A 21,747-nucleotide genomic window follows, 5' to 3' on the forward strand; every position below is an offset into this window, starting at 1 on the left:
AAGGTCATCCTCAAGTCCATAGCAAGTGGGGCCAGCCTGTGACATAGGAGACACTGTGGAAGAAAGGACGAAAGAGAGGAAAGTGGTAGGAAGGGAAGATAAAGAAACTGCAACTCAAAGATAAACAACTGAAAACCACGAAATTATGGAAAATAGCATCAATTGGATCAAAGTGATGTGGCAAAAATATGCAATTTACACAACAGGTTCCAATGGTATTTCCATTTAAAAAAATCATTCTGTGAGATCTTTTAAACCCTGTCACAATTAAAACTGTATTTATGAAAATATCAACTCAGAATCCTTTTGATACAAATGTTACCATCAGTATAGTTAAGCCAACAGTACATCTGATTATTTATGCCTGATCACCTTGAAAATCACCATCACAAACTTTATTAAAATGTAGCTAAAATGCTCTCAAAATGCATGCATGTTTGTATATATGTGTGGTGGAAGCCATATGCAGGCCAGAGGACCACTTATGAGAGGTGTCTCCTTCCACCCTATGGATGCTAGGATTACAACTCACACACCAGGAGCCGTGGCAGTCGGCACCTTTATCCCATGGCGCCATCTCCCCAGCTCCTAACATGTGTTCTGCAGTGTAAACATAAGCCACCAGCACAATGACAAACTTCTATTTAGTTTATTAAATACAAGTCTCAGATGTTACGCAGATATAACAGATTCTAAGAAATTATATTTTCAACTTCCAAAATATCTTATTGGTGCTTTGACAAGTAAAACAATGTTTTAAAACATTTTTAACTCTTGGGGGGAGTGGGGGACAATTTGGGAATATAAAATAAGTAAATCCCAAAGCTCACAAGAATACTCAGAACGGCTTTGTATCCCCAAGGTGGCTGTAAACAGTTTGTTTCTAAGAGTTCATAGCTTAAAGGAATGTGAGTACCACAGTTTCACCTTGTCTTGGAAGCCCCTGCAATGCTACACAGTTGTTTCGTGTTTCCATAACCCAGTCCTAACATTACCAGTGACGTCGGTAGCTAGCAAGGGTCCTTCCTGCCCATTGCTTTTAACTGGTCCATTCTGAACAGCCAAGTTCAGGCCGTAAGATTTCTGCTGACTTTCAAGGTCGGCTGCAGCTGGCTTCCTTGGTGCATCTTTCTTACTACTAGTTGAAACAGGCTTTTCAACATTTCGGCTACTTTTGGGAAGTGTGCTACAAGCATCACTGCTGTCTTGTTGGGGTGGGTTGTACTGTCTCTCTCTGTAGGCTAAATAAGCTCTCCTACTCCTTGAATGTCCTTCATTGCTGCCTGGCCGGCTTTTAGGTAAGCCATTCTGCACGCTTCCTTCCACACTTGTTGGGACGTCATAGGCATACTCTCGCAGGACTGTGAGCCTGCTGGCCCGGTGTCCTTTACTTCGGTTTTTGTGGTGGCGGCTTGGGTGCACGTTTGTTCGAAACTGCACGTCTAAAGGAGCCACATGCATTTTAATATCGTTGTCCATCGAGTGTTCGGTCAGACTGTTATCAAGCTGCGGCGTGGCATTCACAGGTAGGGCATTGCTGTGGTACTGTGCCGCAGCAGCCTGCAAGTTTGTCAGCTTGCAGCCCTGGGAAGAGTTTTTGAAGCTCGATGCGCTTTTGTTCGTGCACGAAGACTCTGCGCTGCTATTGGTGCACTTTGGAGCCTCTCCATTAGTGGCGCTTGAGTTGGGAGGTTGGACGTTGACTTGCACGGAGTACGAGCTCCGCCCTGGGCAGCACATCATGATCCACGCAAGTCTCACGTCCTCCCTGTTGATGCAGTGGTGCACCATCATGAAAGCACTGAAGCTTAAACAAGTGGCTCCGAAGAAGAAGCTAAAAACCAAGTCCAGAGGGTAATACAGAGAAACAGCCATGGCCCCAAACATCCACAAGATGACATACAAAAGCAAAGTAAGGCTGGCGCCCAGAAGCTGAGACTGAAAACTGTGCTCGTTCTCCAACGTGGACGTAGAGATGAGAGACAGAGACATGGAGTCCTGATGGTTGATTTCACCATTTTCATTGGCTGCCAATCTCTGCTGCTCTTCTGTCGGCTCCTTGAGCTCATATTTGCGCTCAGGGTGTCTTTTCAACTGAATAAATATGCTTAGAAAATACATACAGTTTACAAAAGTGATGAAGCTGGCAGGTCCGTAGAAGGCTCCCAAGGACGGTTCCCAGGCCATCCAGCAACTAGGAAAGAACATGAGGAACTAGCTTAGACGCTCTGTAGTTCAATAAAGCACTTAGGAGATTGGCACCAGCTGTGCCCACAAACCTCGAGTAAGTAGTGGGGTCAGGTGTACAGAGAACATGGGGTACTCACTACGGTGCACTGGGCCGACTGCCATAGTTCTTGATGTTTGCTGCCGCGGTGATACCACACACTATGATGGGGATCCCACCACCAATCAGGTAGAACCTAGGAGAAACAACGGCTCATTATCCTGTCTACGCGGCAGGAATACTTACTGCATTGTCTACTAAACACTTCGCACATCATTCTTTGACGATTCCAATGACACACTGAGACAACTTTCAGTGACTGCTTTTATAAATGGCCCATGTGATTTTGGTTTGGATCTTTGTTAGGTTTTGTTCTGCTTTGCTTTTCCATTTGTTTTCTTCTTTTTCAAAGGACCGGCTCTGAGCTGGGGAAAGCTGGTCAGCTGCTGCCACCGTGTGGCCAGGTGGAAGAACACTTGGGTCTACCTAAGCTTTTAGTGGGTTGTGTTTTCAGGGAAAGTGGCTTCCATTAAATTCAGCTGGTGAGCCAAAAACTGTGGGTCTATTATTACACGGCAACTTTCAAGATTCACACACATAAAATACAGTAGGAAGAGCTATGGAGAGTGAGATTTCGCAGACTTCAGCTAGCCGATACTCTTCAGTTCTTACACACAATGGCAGGCATCTGAGCCAACCCTACAGTGTGCCTCTGCAGGCTGGGTTAGCAAACCTCAACAGCGCTGGAGATATCCAGTCTATCTGGTGTTCCTTTTCATTTCAAACATAGCTCGTCTACTGGAAAGATATGTCGCCTCTGGATCACTACACCCCTAACTTCTCCCTAGACCTTGCTCAGTACAAGCACTTCAGTGACAGCAACATGTGGAAACGAATTGGGCCGAGCACTGGTAAACCTCCCTGGTGCTTACTATGCATGCTATTTTGCCTGTCTTTTTCAGCTGATGGAAACACCATCTGCAGGCTTACTGTAACCCTGCAGACGTCTTCACCTTTCTGACACTCGAGTACTCAGATCCAGGCAATCCCACGACCCTCCTCACACATCTAGCATGTACAAGCTCTCTGGCTCCAGTCCTCAGCGAAAACCCCGTGACTCACCAACACTTCTTACTTTCAGGCATCCCAACTTACACTCCACACTAATGCCACACTGTCCTAACAAGACCCTCTCAGCACCCACTTCCTGAGTTAAAGCTCGCTGTCCGGCAGCTATTCACACTTTAACGTGGCTATCTGTTGTGCAGCTCTGGAAGAGCTGGGTATGAAATGCATAAACACTTAAGAAATTTACAAACTCATGAAGCTTACAAAACTTAGACAACTATAGAGGCCCTTCCCTGAGGTACTATAGGCAATAAGTAGAACTAGCTGTGACCCTTGTCCGAGTCACCCACGGTCCTGCCAGTCAATCTAGCAAATGTACAAGTTCCCCAAGATGGACTTGAATGGAAGCAACCTGCGCTTCTCAGCTAGCTCCTTTATGCAGGGGACACCTCTACCATTCCCTAACCCCAAAGCAGGTTCATGGCAGCAGCTTCAGCAAGTGCCCTCCTCTCACAAGTGGCCCTTCTTTGTACGTGCAATTCCGCACTTTCTGGAGGTCTGAACAATACGTATCCACAGCCAGTTCTGCAAACTCTGAGGCGGGGTGCGCTCAGCTGGGTGCACATCAGGCCTCCAGTGAACCTACTCACAACTGAGAATTCTGCTCATCTAGCACAATCAGTCCATTCACAACTCTTTTTATCGTAACGGGCAGGAAGGAGATGTAACTCCGAACTCATTTTGTCTTTTGTTGAGAGACAAAATTAATTCTTAAGATGAAGATCAATGACACAGGATGTCAAAAAACTTCAAGAAGCTAGTATTTTATAGAGAGCTGATACCTCCTTCTTGCTCTGCACATAACCATGAGACCCTCTCACTCCTTCTGAGCTTGAGAGGCACAGTGGAGACGCTGATGCTCATAGCACTGAGAACCAGTCAGCTTGCAAGTCTTCCCTTTGACCTCTCAAAGGCCACACCAATGTTTCTTGCTGTTGTAAGTTACGACTGTGGTTCAACTAAAGCAAACACAATAGGTAATGAACACCTGCGATACAACAAAGGCTCACACTACCTCAGCATCGGTCGTGGAGGAGCGGGTGGCTCATCTGGATCCTGGCATCTCTTGGCTTTCTTGGTGACTTGTTTATAGATATTTCTAGCAGTGACTCCAACCCACAATACCGTGGCAAGGGTAGAATAATGAAGAATGATCCCAACCTACAAAGAAGATTGGACAATGTATGACGATTAAAAGAACAAATGTTTCCTCGAGTCTGATTAAAATGCAGTAGGAAGGCGACTCCTTCACGTGCTCATGAAGGAATCGAGGTTCTTAACAGAAGATCAATTTATCACTTGGTTCACCTTCTAACTGCCACCTCGAGGAGAAGCAGAGAAGGGGAGGGGAGGGACACACCTGGGCTCTGCCTGAGAGTCGCCATATTTCAGGAAGAAAGTGATGTAACAAGGTAAGGCTTAAGCAGGTAAACTCAGAAGTAAAACACTTTCCCTCAGTTTAGGACTGCACCCATTTCCCTACCCGACTGTGATTTCAGCCAAATCACGCACGATCTCAAGCCCTCAGCTCTGTTATATTGCTTCCCAAGAGTACTTATTGTGATTATTGTAAGGGCCGTGCTGAAGAAAGCCTGTGAACCCTGGATTTCTGTCTCTTCAATTTAATAGTGGGGACTTTACTAACAGACAGCGCTGGCGTTCTGTGGAATCTGAATAGGCGTAAACTCATGGGCACACTAGGCACCTGACGGTGTAGCTGCCCACATAACGCAGACTGGACTCTATGCTTGTGATGACAGGAGGTATGCTGATCACATGATCCCTCTGGCTGGGGTGGCAATTCTGTATGATGTTGAAAGGGAACACAAGCAGCTTGAACGTTTTTTGTTTGTTTGTTTGTTTGTTTTAAGAAAATAAACAGTATACATCAGCAGAGGAAGGACACAATCTAGAATCTTGTTTCTTTTATGGGATGGGGCAGAAGGTCAGACTGAGACGGAATCTGTAGCCTAGGGTGGCCTGTAACTCACTGTGTAACCCAGATTGACTCTGAACTTGCAGTCATCCTTCTGCATCAGCTTACAAAGTGCTAGATTTATAAGTATGACATATCATGGCCAGCTTTCTAAACTAATGACTTGCTACTTTTTCCAACAGTTGTTATCTTGTGTCTTTGCTTATTTGGGGAACAGAATCTCAAGGTCTCCTGGCTGACTTTAATGTCACCATGCAGTGGATGAAGACTGTACTCCTTCTATAAGACCCTCCACCCCCTAGGTACTGAAGTGCAGGGCACTCCATTGAGCATGGCTTTACATGGAGCTGAGGAGTGAGTCCTGGATCAGTACCTTTTCCTCACAATTATTACAGGTAAAAGTCTAGAAATGAAAAGCACCAAGAAAAACTATTCATTAAGGGGGTAGCGCTCCAACCTTCAGGAAACTCCTGCTGACATCTCCAAACCCAGGTTGGCAACAAAAGAACAAGAGCCAGCCTGCAGCTAAAGCCTAGAGGCAAAAGAGCCCAAGTGACTCTGAGCCAGGACAGTAGCCACCCAGAATAAACCATGCAGACTCTGGAAGTGCCAGGACAGTGGGTCCCACTTATCTCAATAGGACACTCAGAAGTCACCATCTCCTAGGGACAGAAGTGGCTCCTTGGTTCACAGCAGTTTTACTGACTTGCAAGGAAAGAAAGGTTCATAGAGAAAAACATCACGGCCCTTTTTGCCATCTGAATCATCCTCAGAGCTTTAAGCAAAAGGAGCCCGTGCAAATTTGTTGTATAGAAATCAGTAAATTTATATAAGTGGAGTAAACCCCACTTACTTATATGGCACTTACATAGTAATAGAAACTCTGATCTATTTACATTGTCTTTTTTCAACTAAGCCACTACAGTATGTATACACTGTTCTAGACACAACAGCTGTACCAAAACCAAACCAAACTAAACCATACCAAAACAACAAAACCCACCTGTATGATGAATAATCACATGTGAACATGCAAAAATAGAAATAGCTCCCGGAAGTAAGTGGCAGGCACATACCCACAAATGTGTCTCTGAAAGCTACTGAATTAACACATTTGATGCTGCAAGACAGAGGTCCCCCAGCAAGCCACAGGCTCTTCCCAGTCAAATGTGATGGTCTACAGGGCCCCAGCCCTCAGCAGTGCACAACAACGGAAGTGGGAGAAGCAGATCAAATGTGAGCATGTTAATCATATCTCTGCTGGGTAACACTCTACATGATTCAGTTTACAGGCATATATAACAGACTGAAGTGCCTTCTAGGGTTAACATAAAGTAGATAGCCCATCCTGTTTCCTGATTAGATTTCCCCCACTGGCTCTCGGTGCCAGCACAGCGATTCTCTAGATAACAGATACAAAAGGACACGAGAGAAGGGCATCTGGCACTCTATGTGTAGATTAAATCACGGGACAGCAGAACACCAAGGACAGTCAAGTAAGGTGCAGCCAAATCCCTTTATGCACGGCAAAGAAAACCAAGGGCAGAAAATGAACCACCAAGCAATTGCTCAGTGGGACGTGGTAGGACACGAATTCCCCCAACCCTGGGCTAGGCCTCTTCAAACTCCCAACTCTGCCTCTTTGCTTCCTCCAGCTCCTTCCACAAACCAGTTAAAGGCAGCAGAAGACTGGAACTGTTAGGAACTTGGCAGCTGACACTTCCAACACTCTCAACCAATCACCTTGGGGCAGAATGTGTAGGACCACCCTCTGTTGGTAAGTCTGTGATTCCTGAAAGAGGGAAGAGACAGCTACATAAATTACATGCACAATGTACCTGAAACCGAACACATCAGGGCTCAGTGAGTGCATGCCTGGTCTACCTTGAGACTGTCAGGTCTAAGAGAAAATAGCTAACTGTGCTGCCTATAACCTACTAAGGCACATCTGGCCTGCTGGCTTTCCCAGGATTACAGCTGTCGCCCTCCTCACCCTCCTCACCCCCCCTTACCCTCAACTTCTCCAGCTCACAGGCCTCCCTTCCCCCAGCTTCTCATTCCTACAGAACCCTGCCATTTCTCTCCTTAGTCTTCCTTTCTTGGGCTCCTTGCTGACACTCTTTCTCTCTTTCCCTCCTCTCTCTCATGTCCAAGACCAGTCTGGTGGCCATGTTCAATGTACTACTTTCTCTCCCTGCTCTGGACTCTTCCAGATGCCTCTGGCCGCACTCTACCCCATATCTACAATAAAAACCTTACCCTCAACCATGCCTTGGAACCGTCATATTCTCAGTTTTATACATCTGGTGCCAGACTCCCCAGTTTATAGAGAATCAGGGTCTGTGTGCTAGCCTGGCCCTCTGAATATAGACCAGGCTGGCCTTGAACTTACAGAGATCCACACCCTCGGCTCCCCAAGTGCTTCAATTAAAGGCGTGCCAATTATGGCTTAGTTTTAGAGACAGAAGAACATAAAGATCATTCTATTTAGCCATCCTGATACATATTTTATAGGAGAAATACAGAAGGCTTAACCAGGTAGACTAGTAGAACAAGTGGATGAGACAAGCACAGAAGGCACTACCCGTCAGCACCCAAAATCCTCACCAGGTTTCTCCATACGACTTTCCCAGCCCAAGAAACTGAATCCTTACAATGTGAGAACACACCAAGGAGCCCTGAGTCATGACCACAAGAACCAATCTGCTATGACTGTTACACCCTCAAAGCGTACATTTATAAACCTTTAACTGGAGCATTTGTTCTGGTTCCTGAGGAGTCCAGACAATCCCTCTCCCTTTCATTGTAGGGAGGCTATAAAACACCATTTGGTCATGTTTACAACAGTCTCTTCCTATTCATTTCAGTAATGAATAAGTTAACATGTCTGCTTCAGGAAACCAAGGAGCACTTCGGGATGAAATTGAGGATAGTTGTACCAAAGTGTGCTGTGGGCTGTACTAACAGGAACTAACATGTACTAACATGCTCGACAAGGCCAGGGGCTTGATGTCTAGCAACAAACACTGGCTTCTTTTTCTCAGTAACCGCAGAGCACCTCTCATAGGTCAGCTCTTATCCTGGTTCCTTGATAAATGTAGACGAGCCAAACCATACAGTTCTCACCTCAAATCCAATGATAGCTTAGAGTCCATAGACGGGGAGGAGTAATTAGGTATTATGAAACTAGAGCAAGCCCTGACAGAGGTACATAAGGGACAGTATCTCTAAAACTGTTACCGATAGTACCTTCAACACAAGCCAGAGGCAGAGACGTGACTATGAGGGACCAAGGACAAAGCAGCTGTCTTGTCTGTATTGCCTGATCCAAGACTTATCTGCAAGTGTGCTTTCAAGGGCAGAGGAATGACTCATACAAACACATCACACAGCTGAGATGTAACTAACTGTCAATACAGGCAGTACTAGAAAACACTTACTGAGAAGTTAGTATAAGCCCGCTCCCACTGAAACTCAAGACGCTAAATCCTCTCAGTGGTTGTTCCAAACGTTATCACAAACAGGCAATCACACAACATGACTGGGCCAAGCGTGGGCCTGTGTCTGTGATAATAAATTATTGTTTATCATGTAATAGCCATCAGAAAATCCGCCAGCATGATAAAATTCCGAACTTGAGAATGACCTGTATCTAACTATGTAAGCCTGATTCTTAGGTAACCAAACCTATTCTTACTCTTCAGTTTTCTTGCAACTACCTTTGTTGAAAGTAGGTTACATTCCTCCTTTTTACCTTAGTGAAAGGCTTTCCCAGTGTAAATATAATTTCTCAGTGTCATTCTAACTCAGCTTCACCGGTTTCGCTCTTCACTATTCACTACATGCCCAAGTTCCTCGCTGTTTGTGACAGGTATTCATTTCGTTGCTCCCAGGTTTCTGCTACTGCACATAACACTACATGAATATTCATACCCATGTGCATATGCACACCCACAAGAGCAAGGACATTAAACCGAAGAGTGAGACTGCAGGCTCCATGGTCTGCAAACCTTTCGCTTTAAAGGTGAGGCCTCACAGGATGTCCACTCACATTCCCACCCAACGGAGTACAAGGGATCCACTGTCAATGAACACACTTGTGGACCAGATGTAAGCTCTCTATGTGAGGGGTGCAGCAAATGACCACTAAATCGTGGCCCCATGATTGGGGTGGGGGGATTTTTGTGAATGAGAGAGAGCATCCAGAGGCATCTGAAAGAGTTCTGAGCAGAGAGAGAAAGCAGCAGACTGGATATGGCCATAGCTATCTGTCAGAGCCAGAGAGCCTTGCCATCATAAAGGGAGGAAGGGGATTAACATGGTCTGGGGAGGTGGGCAGTGCCGGCATGCATGGGGCTAATTAATGGGCACTTGTGAAAAGGGACGGAGGGAACCTGCAGGCCAGCATTAGGCTTAGATAAATGACACCTTTTGATAACTGGGTACCTGTTTTAAGGTTCCAGAAGTATTCTAGCTTTACATAGCAACCCGAAATCCTTCTAGTCCAGCTCGAGCTGATTTCTGAACATATACACTTCCTGAGACCTAACCCACTCATCTCCAGTTCCAAGCCTGCACACCTGCCTGTCCCCTGCCATGGATCTATTAACTTCTAGAACAATGAGTCTCATATCAAATGCTTTCTATTGCAAGTTGTCTTGATCATGGCTTCCTTCCGTCCTTCCTTCCTTCTTTGAAGGCTGGCCTTGAAATCACAGAGATCTGCTGGCCTCTGCCTCCCAAGTGTGAGCTGCTATGCCCAGCTCTTAATGGTGTCTTATCATAGTACTCAGAAAGTAACCAAGACACCATGTCTGCATACTGGCAGGAGGCTGCTGTACATTAAAGTCATGTTTAGTCTTTTCTAAACTTTCATGTCTTTTCTAGTAATATATGTGTGAATTAGTTTTGTTTTTAAAATATATACAATCATATCACCCAACAATTCAATTATCACTTCAATTTGCAGGTCAGAAACTGAGACAGACACACTGACTACAGGAATCGGGATTTCAAACTGATATTTATATTGTATTTTCACTGTAGCTTTACTGAAGTCAAGGGGTGGAGACAATTCCTGTTTATAATGAATACACAAAGGCACTAAACTGGAATGTCATTCGATCATTATAAAGAAGGAAATCCTGTCATATTCAACAACACAGATAACTTCAAGGACATTACACAACGGTAGAATGTTACATAGCCCCGGAAGTCAAAAGCAGACAAGCAAGAGAAAGAGGCGACTAGTCGTGTGAGGGATAGGAACATTGGAGGGGCTGTGTGGTGGGTACAGAGTGTGCACACTCACAGAGTTACAGGAAACAGGACGGCTCTGGGAGGAGACTCATGCATAGCACCGCACTACAGCTCACCTGTGTACTATGCGCTGAAGGCAGATCTCACCTGCTAGGTTTTAGGTCACAACTGCAAAACAGTTCAACAAGGTGCCCAGCAGCCCTCTCAGTGAGTGGCAGAGCTGAGATGCAAATCCAAGCCGTCCAACTCCTCATTACTACGTGATGCCTCTTATTCTTAGGTGAGCAATGCACCAGCAAGGAAAGAAAACTACATACATATCTCCCATTCTTATATGGAGGAGAGGAAGGTATAACAACATCACACCTGAAGAGCAAAGGTCATCATATAAAAACAAGAGGGAAATATTTCATTCTTTACATTTAGCAAAACTAATGGTTTCTTAGTTTCGACCAAGTCTTTTTCCATCAATAGATTGTCCTCCTTTAAAATCTGTCAGAAAGATGTCATTTATTTTTCACTCAAAGTTGGGGCTTTATAAACATTTAAATGAACTACTAATCACCGTAAAGGGCTTGGCAGATAACAGGCAGCTGCTGAGGATAGGGAGAAGCTTTTAGAGGTAGTCATTAGGCTGGCAATAAATATTCAAAACTTCAAGAACACTGTGAGACTGCTTAGTGGACAGGCACTGGGCTGGGCTGCAGGCAAAGGGAAGACTCCAGAGAAACAGGTTTTTTTGTTTTACAGTTAATGAAACACAAAGTTGTTTTCGAGTATCATATTTTTCCACCCTAAAACCTTTCAAGTTTGACTTACTGCTTGACAGACGCTGGCATTTCTGGTCTGGGTTATTCCTCCCACAAACACCACGCAGGTCAGGAGAATGTGAAAGCACAGGTTCACAAGCATGTGCCAGCTCTTGAGACTGATTCGGATCAAGCTGTTGGGGAAAAGAGGAACATGCACATTCAGGATGGAACACCGGCAGCGGGGCTCCCTCCGGGAGCAGCTCCGGGTTAACTCCAGCTGCACAAAAGGTCACATTAATATGCTTTAAGTTTAAAAATCTTACTAACTTAACATACACTGCACCCTCCCACACACACACAATTTGACAGTCCATTTAAGCTAACATTGTTTCTTAACACTTAACTTTATATATCAAAAAGACATTCATGGGTATGCACAAAAGCTGTACCCATTCTCCACCATCAGAACATGGACAACTGTCACTAAATGATGTTGAAGAAGCCTGAATTACATGCGTGGCTATGTAGACATGTCTTCAGTGTACCACTGAGTTTCTGTCCTGCCCAAGCTCAATAGCAGACATGAAATGCCCAACGCATTTCCTCCTGGCCTTTTATAAGGAAATGTTGAAGTCTCTCTTTTCCTTTTTTTTTTTTTTAATACATCAAAATCACCTTTTGTTTCCGAAGCAAATGTCAAGAAATGCCATACATGTCTGACTTAAATAGGAAAATACATTCTAGCAGAATCTTCTGTAAGCTAAGTTTCCTGCTTAGCAAATCCTTTTAGTTCAGTACTTCCAATCAGAAAACAAAAGTTTTGATAGCTGTGTCTCCAATTAACAGAAACCAAATCCTCTATGTAAATGTCACCAACTTTCTTCAAAGTGTTATCTTTAAAGATACGGCAACAGTGAGAAAGCTGTAAGACACAAACATGGACCGTTTACTACCTGGAGACAGCTGTGCAGGGACCCTGTACATGATGAAACCCCACTCTGCTTCTGGCCCTCTTGCTTCTGTGCCCGGCACCCCAGCTTCCACCTCCCACAGTCTTTTCTAGGTATGACTCTCCCCCCCAAAACCAGGAAATGGAAACATGTCCTCAACAGAGCAGAGAAGGAACAAGAAAATTCCTCAGGGCTGAAATTAGCTGATGGCTCTTCATATCCCAATCAGCATGGGATGAAGGCTGTGGGCAGTTGACAGCAGCATCTTTATTTTGTAAGGGTACCACCAGTATCACACTTTAGTTTATCACAACCAAGTGTGAAATAAAGTCCTCTTCCAAGTGCACAGAGCCATGATAGTCGGATGCACTCTCTTACCTGTGGTGGTACATGTAACTGATGATAACAGCCAAGAGACACAAGAGGAGAGTGATGGCAGTGGTGTAAACCACAGGGTGCAGGAGACTGGCTGCTGGGGTGTACAACTCTGTCCCAGTCAGATCCTGAGGAGACAAAAAATGGTCACGGGCTGTTTTTTTAATTTGGTATTTTCTTTATTTACATTTCAAATTTTATCCTCTTTCCTCATTTCCCTTCTGAAAGTTGCCCTCTCCCATCCCCCTCCCCTGCTCACTAACCCACCCACTCCTGCTTCCCTGTCCTGGCATTCCCCTACAGTGGGGCATCACGCCTTCACAAGGCCAAGGGCCTCTCTTCTCACTGATGTCCCACAAGGCCAACCTCTGCTACATATGCGGCTGAAGCCTTGAGTCCCTCCTCTGTACTCTTTGGTTGGTGGTTTACTCCCTGGGAGATCTTGGGGTACTGGTTGGTTCATATTGTTGTTCCTCTTATGGGGCTGCAAACCCCTTCAGTTTCTTAGGTCCCTTCTCTAGCTCCTCCACTGGGGGCCCTGTGCTCAGTCCAATGGTTGGATGAAAGCATCTACCTCTGTGTTTGTCAGGCACTGGCAGAGCCTCTCAGGAGACAGCCATATCAGGCTCCTGTCAACAGGCACTTATTGACATCCACAATAGTGTCTGGGTTTAGTAACTGTATATGGGATGGATCCCCAGGTGGGACAGTCACTGGATGGCCTTTCCTTCAGTTTCTGCTCCAAACTTTGTCTCTGTATCTCCTCCCGTGGGTATTTTGATACCTCGTCTAAGAAGGCGTCATGGGCTACTATAGACATTTAGCTACTGGGTATTCTTTGAATGCCTGACATGCTGTTGACCAAAAACTCTGGCCCTGACTCACATCTCTGTGTTGTATTTGGACTAATGTCTTCCCACCTTATGTTGTATCAATTATTGTACTTTTATTTGATTATTTTTTTAAGAAAGGAGGAGTTTATTTTGGCTCACAGTTTCAGAGAAAGAAGAGTCCATCACAGCGTGCAGTGGCTGCAGTAAGAATCTTATCTCATTCCCTCCACACACAGGAAACAAAGACAGACAGTAGGAAGAGAGGTGAGGCTATAAATGCTTAATGCCTACCCCAGCGATGCCCATCCTCTACTTCCTAAAGATTCCATATCCTCCATACATCATCAACAATGAACAAGAGATCACCTAAAAAACTACAGTACTGTACTTTACACAACACTCAAAATTAGTGTTGGTTGAACAGTGAAACTAAGTATGTTAGGAAAACCATACTGGGATGTCTTGAAGAAAACAAAGAGACAATTTCATATAAAAAAGGGAAAATTTAAAAGGAGAAAAAGGCAAGTAAAAAGACCCTCTTGAACTTGGGATAGGCTGGGATTTCATAAACAGGATGTAAAGATCACTGATATAAAAAAAATCCTAAGAAGTCAGGCACAAAACCTTTAAGGAATCCTGTTCACACCAGGAGCAGGAGCAGAAAAGGAGAGTCTGAAAAGGGCTCTGCAAAACCTACATGCACAGAGAGCGTGTGCATTCATAGCCCATCAGGAACCCAGAAAACAAGCCAGGCACACTGGGGCTGGCCTTTGCCCTCAGCCAACTCTCTAAGTATCCACATGCAGGCTCAACCTCCCAGTCACCGCTGTAGGAATAAGAACCACACTCTCGGAACACAAGAGACGGAGTGAAATCACTCTCATCAAAGTGAAGATTCTAAGGATCAGCGAGAACGACAAGGAACTAAGAAATGTCCTAACAACCAGGACTAAGCTGATGCCGATGATTCGGTAAGCTGTGGGGCATTAATGTTGAAGCTGAGCATGGGAATGGTTCACAGTCTTGGCCTCCACTCATAGGAATGTACAGTCAATCAAAAGCACACACATACAGCCTGGCAGTGCTGGCGCATGCCTTTAGTCCCAGCACTTGGGAGGCAGAGGCAGGTGGATTTCTGAGTTCGAGGCCAGCCTGGTCTACAGAGTGAGTTCCAGGATAGCCAAGGCTACACAGAGAAACCCTGTCTCGAAAAAAAACAAAACCAAAACAAAAGCACACACGTGACTCATCAAGGTCAAGTTCCACTCACTCACCTGATGTGCATTATCAATATAAGGGACAGTTTTCAGTATTTTCAATGCGAGGATGGAACTAATGTGCATGTACTAAAAAATACAAGCTACTGCTTCACACAAAAAGAAATCCCCCCAATGTAATGGGGAGATGGGGGAGATGGACGGACACACAAAGCAATACCATGGGCCCAGTGTGTGGAGTGTGAGCACAATTACAACTTACGTATGGCACTCAGTGTTAGAAAAGGGGAAGAAACGCATGGAACTTCTAAGTGCTGGAGTAGCAACCATGACGAGTAGTGGTGGGCAGGACATGGAGACAGCATTTATCCAAACTCCAGGGTTTATGTACCTTGCCCAGTATTGAAAGTTAATGGAAAACTGAAGGCCTCATCCCTCTCATCCTTAGTTTCAGCTTGCAGAAATTCACGCTGCACAGACCTCATGGAATGTTAAAGTGGCATGTACAAGCAAACTGCTGGAATCAGACTCAACAGAGAAATTCTAAGGCCATTAAGGCAGGGCTAGAAGACACTCCTCAGAGACTACAGAGGAGACAGACAGACAGACAGACAGACAGTATGCTTTCTCCCTGTGACATGTGAGATGCGAGATTCAAGAGATCAGGTACTGCAGTATGGTTAGAACAACTCTGGATCAACTGCTTGGATTCTAGTTATTGTTCCAAAGCTAACCTACTTCAGTTCCAGACCTATAGACAAAAGACTATGACAACTGCCTATACCATAAAAATCTCAGAGAGTGCCTGACACACGAGTGCCTACTGCAGATCAGCTACCACCACAGTATCTCCAGTGCCTGAGCATCAGCAGTCCCACAGTGTGTCCAGTGGTAGGTAACAGATGTCTTCTTAAATCACTTTCTATCTTACATTTTGCTTTTGGGTTTTTGTTGTTGTTGTTTCTCTATATTCCTTATCTGTCCCAAAACTCACTCTGTAGACCAGGATGCTATTGAACTCATAGAGAGCCATCTTATATTTTGAGATGGGTACTCTCACTGAAAGAGTTTACCAATTTGAATAGACCAGCTGGCCAGAGCACTATGGATCCTCCTGGCTCTATGTCCACAGTGGTACTCCTCCTTAATGATATCTCCAGTGACATCTGGCTTTTTAACTCCAGGTCCTCAATCTTTCTCAGCAAGCACTTTACCTACTAAGCCTTCTCTCCTTCCTGGAAGCAGGGTTTAGGAGGACGCATACAGCAAGCAAGCATGTGGAAAAAGAGGTGAAAAAAGGGCTACATGAATCCTCTTCAATATGCAAGGAGCTATTAGCTGTAGTTATGCAAAACCGATAGCTTAGGGGTTCCCACAGTATCTTCACATACAGACGTAATTAAACCATCTGATGGAGATGGGTATGCTGTTTAAGTTGTTCAGGTATTCCGGTCAGCTATGTACTAACTAGAGCTGGCTTGCTCTTACTCAGCATGCTCAGTTAGCACTATTAGAGGAGTAAGAAAGTAGCCACTGGTCTTTACATCTAGACAATCCGAGAAACAAAGGCAAAGCAGACTGTGAGCACTTTGACCTTACTGATGAGCGAGGTATTAAGATCCTACATCGTGTCTGCTCCTATTTGCCTCTATTGCCCAGAGTTCCTTTGATTCTTCTGACCCCCCACTGGGTACTTCTGATATCAATGCAGCAATTCCAACTTCTGCTGATATTTTCCCCCCGCAGGGACTGGGCAGCTTCTCTGTAACTGACTGTAGGGATTAGCAGAACCAACCAGGATATCATCTATTGTAGACATAGCAGCAAAAACAGCAGTTATATATCGTTCTTTAAAGCACATGGCTGATCTTCCTAGCGACCTGGGCATTTAGACTTTCCATAAAGACCTAGGAAGACAGCACTCAAGAAAAGCAGGATTACATTTATGAGTCAATAAGAGGATAGAAGAAACAAAGCAACTGTTTACAGTTTAAAAAAGGCATTGCATCTGTCTTAACTTGGTGAAGTAGTGTAGGACAGGTGTAATCTTCTCTTGCCGTCCTGAGGACAGCCCCAAGGCTTCATGCCTGCCACATAAGCCCTCAGAGATATGCCCACAAACTAAGTCTGTCAGACGAAGAAGCAGCTCTAAATTTTCCACACACTCTATGGTAACTTTATAACTTGGTCAACTATCCCAGATGTGTTTCCAGCTTCTGCCTCTAGGTGGCAGTTACAGCTCAGAAAACAAGAGTCTCTGAAAATAGGGAGCAAGATCCCAGCAGGCTTCTAGCTTTAAAACACTGTGTTTCACATTTTTTAGAAGATTAAAAATCTGAAAGATAAAAGAAGAGCTTATTCCTTCTAGAAAAGGATTATACTAATTTAAATAGTTTAGAAGACAGTTAGGAAATTCAAAAATAGAAGCTTTCAACTAGTATTAGATTAAACAAAAACAAAAGTTTCACATGGTGCGGTATCACAGCGAAGCTTAAAATGCAGTATTTCTGTGTTTCCGTTATTTTGCTCAACTTCTGATCAGTATTTCATACATTTCAGATAATCTTATATTTCCTATTGTTTCTCCTTCAAATGCTACATGGTTTCCAAATATTTTATTCTCAAATGTGAATGAGAAACATTCTAAAGACAAAACCAATCAAAATGCAGAATTGTGGAAGCAAGTCTCCCTCCGCTGGTCTCATTTACCACTTAACTCCTGCTACTAGAGGTTCGTGATCACTGAGGAAGAGGAGATGGGAAGGTCTTAAACGGCCAGAGGAGCAGGGATGTCAGAAGCTACATCCATGAAGTCTCACCAACATGACTGCCCAAACATGAGTGGAACAAGGACACCAATGGATACACTAATGTGGAAGGCTGAACTCACAAAGCCTCAACCTTACACATGAAACCTGCAGGCAACTAAGGAAAGCTGAGAGCTGGAGAATCAGTCTTCTCACACCAATACCCAATGGTCAGCCCTGAAAACACACAGTAACATGATAGACTGAGCAGGTTGTATCTATGTAGTTAGAAGCACACACACCACCACCATCATCATCATCACCACCAAAAATAATTAAGGAAAAGGAAGTCATGAATTTAAAAGAGAGCTGGGGGGGGGAGGGGGGAGAAGGATAATGAAGGATAATGCAACTGTATTAAAATTTCAAAAAAAGGGGGAGGTCCTAAAGAGAAATTGTCTCAAACTTTAATTAATGTCACATTTTATTTATGTATCGTGTGTGTGTGTGTGTCTAGGGTGAATGGCATGCCACCTGGAGGTAAGTCAGTGGATAACTTGAAAAATCAATTCTCACTGGGCATGGTGGCGCACGCCTTTAATCCCAGCACTCGGGAGGCAGAGGCTGGCAGATTTCTGAGTTTCAGGCCAGCCTGGTCTACAAAGTGAGTTCCAGGACAGCCAGGGCTACACAGAGAAACCCTGTGTCGAAAAACCAGAAAGAAGAATCGATTCTCTTCCCCCACCAATGTGGGACCTAGGGATGGAACTCCGAGCTTCAGGCTTGGAGAAGAGCACGTCGCCTACACAGCCAGCTCACAAGCCCAGCAGTGCTTTAATTCAAAGACCCTTGCCGAACAGTGAAATGTGAATTTCCAGAATCCAGACACCTCATTAGCTATGAACACTGGCTTAAAGAACAAAAGGTAAACACAAATAATAATAATAATAATAATAATAATAATAATAATAAAAGTTGGTTCTACTGGTATGTAGTCCTCCACCCTTCAAAGATCCCAAAACTGTGCAGGCGGAAGTATAGGTATGTTGGATACGGTTCAAGTGCACTGCTTACAGCTGTGTGCAAAGATTCATGGTGTCACTGTCACCACAGTCCTATCACCTACAAAATATCCATTTTCAAGCCTCATCTGCCAAGGAACCAGGAAAAGCATTAAAAAAACAGAAGCAAGGAAAGTGAAGGAACAAACACTGGGGAAAATGATTATAATCCGGACTTGCCTCAAGATCATTTCTATTGGCAAATGCTATCACATCTTAAAAAGAAAAATCACCAAGTATATAACAAACTCTGTTTCAAGATTATCTATACAAGTATAAGTACACTTATAAACTATATGTAATACATATAAGTAATACTGTCTAGATACCAGATTCACAACTGAAATTAAACAGGGGAGACTTGGCTGTTTATGAGCAATGTCTCCATACCTGTAGTGACCTCTCTGTGCTCTGCACACACAACCAAGACAGTGGCACCATGTAACAACTGCAAAATAACAGCGAAGTAGCTACAACAGTAACTAAAGTGGGCCATTTCATCCTCATGTGCTCAGGACAGAGAAGACTGAAGCAAGGGTCTCCAGGGTCTCAAGATTCAGGCCAAGTATTTTAGGAGACCTGACTGCACGTATTAACAGAAGTTCCTTTAAGAATGGCTAATGGTCAACAGCAGCGGTGAACCAGAGTGGGCAGTGGAACTGACTGACAAACAAGTGACAATCAAACCGACAGCCTTCAGTGCTGTTCTGCAGCCACAAAATTTATTAAAGTCACTGCCATCAATTCCCACGGCCATTGTCCACTCAAAAGGCTAACAGTGTGGGTATGTGGTCAGAAACCTTTTGTGAATTGCTGTGAATCCTTCAGCAAAGAAATCGCCCCACCCTGAAGGAGTCAGACTGCAGAAACCCAAGCCATCTCTTCATGTTTTAAGGAGGTCAGCGCCTAGCTGATCTGACTCCCTTATAGTTCACTGAGAAGCCGCTACAAAGTGCAAGCACATTCATTTCACTTGGTAGTAACTCAATTTCCCTTGAAATCCAGAATCACCTCTTACATAATTAAATGGAGCCAGTTATGTTAAGTTAAAAAGTAAATTCTTCGTTTGGGCTTAATTATGCATAGAGAACCATTACAATATATAGTATTTATAGACCAAGTTAACAACGGCCACACCATTAGCACAGCATAGTTGCCCAGGGAGCCGCACTGAATGGTGGTGATGTTCTCATCCGAGTAGAGTATACAGCACCCATCTGACTTCCAGCCTCCTTGTCCGTTCAGCAAATCAAAGTCCCACTGCGCTGCAACCGCATCTGCTCCGTGGGCAATTCGGCGCAGCGTCACATTAACAGGGATGTGGTGGGTATCTACGGTTGCACCATCTGGAGAAAATGGGAAAGAACGGTATTTCTCAAACAAACTTCATAAACAATTAAATGCCAACTTATACACTGATGGGCACTCTGCAAGATCCTTTTTCACTAGTGACTCATTAAATCAACAGAGAACAAAAATAAGCATATTTTTAGGAAGAGCAACCAATAAAGCCACAGTGCCGAGCGACTGTCGGGTAACATCTGCCACACAAACCTATTTTCGTGAGGATCACAGGGGTCACTACTGTCCGCCGCTTGCCATCGTCTGCCAACTTTGTTGAATTTCCTGTGGCTGGAAAAAGCTTTCCGTTGCGGAAGGCAATGAGCTGGAGCTTATAGAGGGCGTCATCCGCCGCTCGGGCTTCTCGCTTGTGTTTTGGTGACAAAAGGGAGGAAGGAAGCTGAATGGAGGCCTCCATGATGGTGTTCTGAAAAAAGATGGATATATATTATAAATAATATATAATATATATATGATATATATATATATATTATAAAATTCACCATACTAGTGTGAAAAAACTTGAACAATGTCAGGTAGTCAAGAAAATGTTCAAATTATATGCTAAACATGTCTTCAAAAAGTGTATACAAAAATGAATATTTAAAACAACTAACAAGTCCAGAAAAAAAAAAAAGTCTGAGCAGTCCAGAGCAGCATAGGTCAAAAGTATAAAAGAGAGAGAAATCCAAGTTCTTGTTCCAAGAGTTTAAAAATAAGAGAACTGTTCATTTCCCCCATGACAACATACGCAGCTACGGCAGGCAGCATTAAGGAGATGGAGAGCTCCAGTCATCAGTTTTACAGTTACCAAGAATAAGCAGGAGGGGCGAACAGAGTCAGGTTCACACAATAAAAGACCAAGATTTTAACGAGAAAACCGAAGTTTAAACTCAACACCCCGCTACTTCAGCATGTGTGTCCCTGCGACTAAGAAACAGTGCTTGGGAACCACAACAAACGGAAGGGAAAGTGCTTGACAGCCAGGGTGCCCTCACTTCTTCACAGCTGAGCACAGCCGGAAGGTCCAGCAGCAGTATTGTCTGTGTCTACTGCGGATTTTAAGTTACAATTCAACCTTAATAAAACACGTTAACTTTAACAAAGATAAGCATTCAACTTTAACAGGAAAAAAAATCTGTATGCTCATAGATTTTAACCTACCTGAAAATATTCACTAAAGGAAGAATTTATGACAAAGTCATTTTCTTAGCCACCAACCCCTTTCTCCCTCCAAAGCAATCTACAGGGAACCAAAAGAATTTTTTCTTGAAAGACAAAGGTGATTATTATTGTACTTTAATAATACTTTGCTTGTGAGACTTTTAGAATACTGCCCCACATGCTAAGGCACCATATAATTTGACTAGAGACTCCTGCTTACATCTATGTCCTAGCTCAGAGGTGGAGACAAGAGTGCCACAGCAGGAGCCTCTGCTCTGCATGGGCCTAGTGTGCTGGGCCGACCGGGCCCTGACATCAATGCCCTACTATTCTGCTGTCTGACAAACTCCTGAATCTATCTAGTGGACTTGCTTTTTAACAAGGTAATTCTGTTTACAACAGAAAAGACAGATCAGAAGGCATGGCCGGCCGGCAGCCAAGAGAAAGACTTTACACATGCTCTTTGGTGGAAGAGTCATTCCAGTGGCTTCCTAGGTGGCTGTCCCCTCTTCTGGACGATAAAGAGTATGCACACCTGTGTTACACAGTCAAGTTCTACAGCTCCAACACATGCCTCTCTCGGCTTATTAACTAGACAGGAAGGAATTTGGGCTGCAGATAACATTATTCATTTTTTTATCTCCTGTGTACTACTTCCTGTCATTTACATTTACTGAAAATAGCTCACTGTTAATAAATTTAACCAAGTCAACATGGCATGCTTGCTGAAAAAAAAAAAGAATTAAAAGGTTGTACT

General features: G+C 44.1%; 1 protein-coding gene across 1 annotated transcript in view; it reads right to left on the bottom strand.

Annotated features, from left to right (window-relative positions):
- Positions 1-630: 630 nt before the first annotated feature.
- Adgra3 (adhesion G protein-coupled receptor A3) overlaps positions 631-21,747 on the bottom strand; it is a 99,046-nt gene continuing 77,929 nt past the window's right edge. The window contains exons 13-19 of the mRNA NM_133911.1: positions 20,040-20,253; positions 19,623-19,831; positions 12,631-12,755; positions 11,370-11,493; positions 4,371-4,516; positions 2,328-2,423; positions 631-2,194 (exon numbers count right to left, since the gene is read on the bottom strand). Coding sequence (NP_598672.1) covers positions 952-2,194; positions 2,328-2,423; positions 4,371-4,516; positions 11,370-11,493; positions 12,631-12,755; positions 19,623-19,831; positions 20,040-20,253 — 2,157 coding nt within the window. The 3' untranslated portion in view covers positions 631-951. The remainder of the gene's footprint in view (positions 2,195-2,327; positions 2,424-4,370; positions 4,517-11,369; positions 11,494-12,630; positions 12,756-19,622; positions 19,832-20,039; positions 20,254-21,747) is intronic.

Source organism: Mus musculus, chromosome 5 (genome assembly GCF_000001635.26).
Source record: "Mus musculus strain C57BL/6J chromosome 5, GRCm38.p6 C57BL/6J".
NCBI lineage: Eukaryota > Metazoa > Chordata > Mammalia > Rodentia > Muridae > Mus > Mus musculus.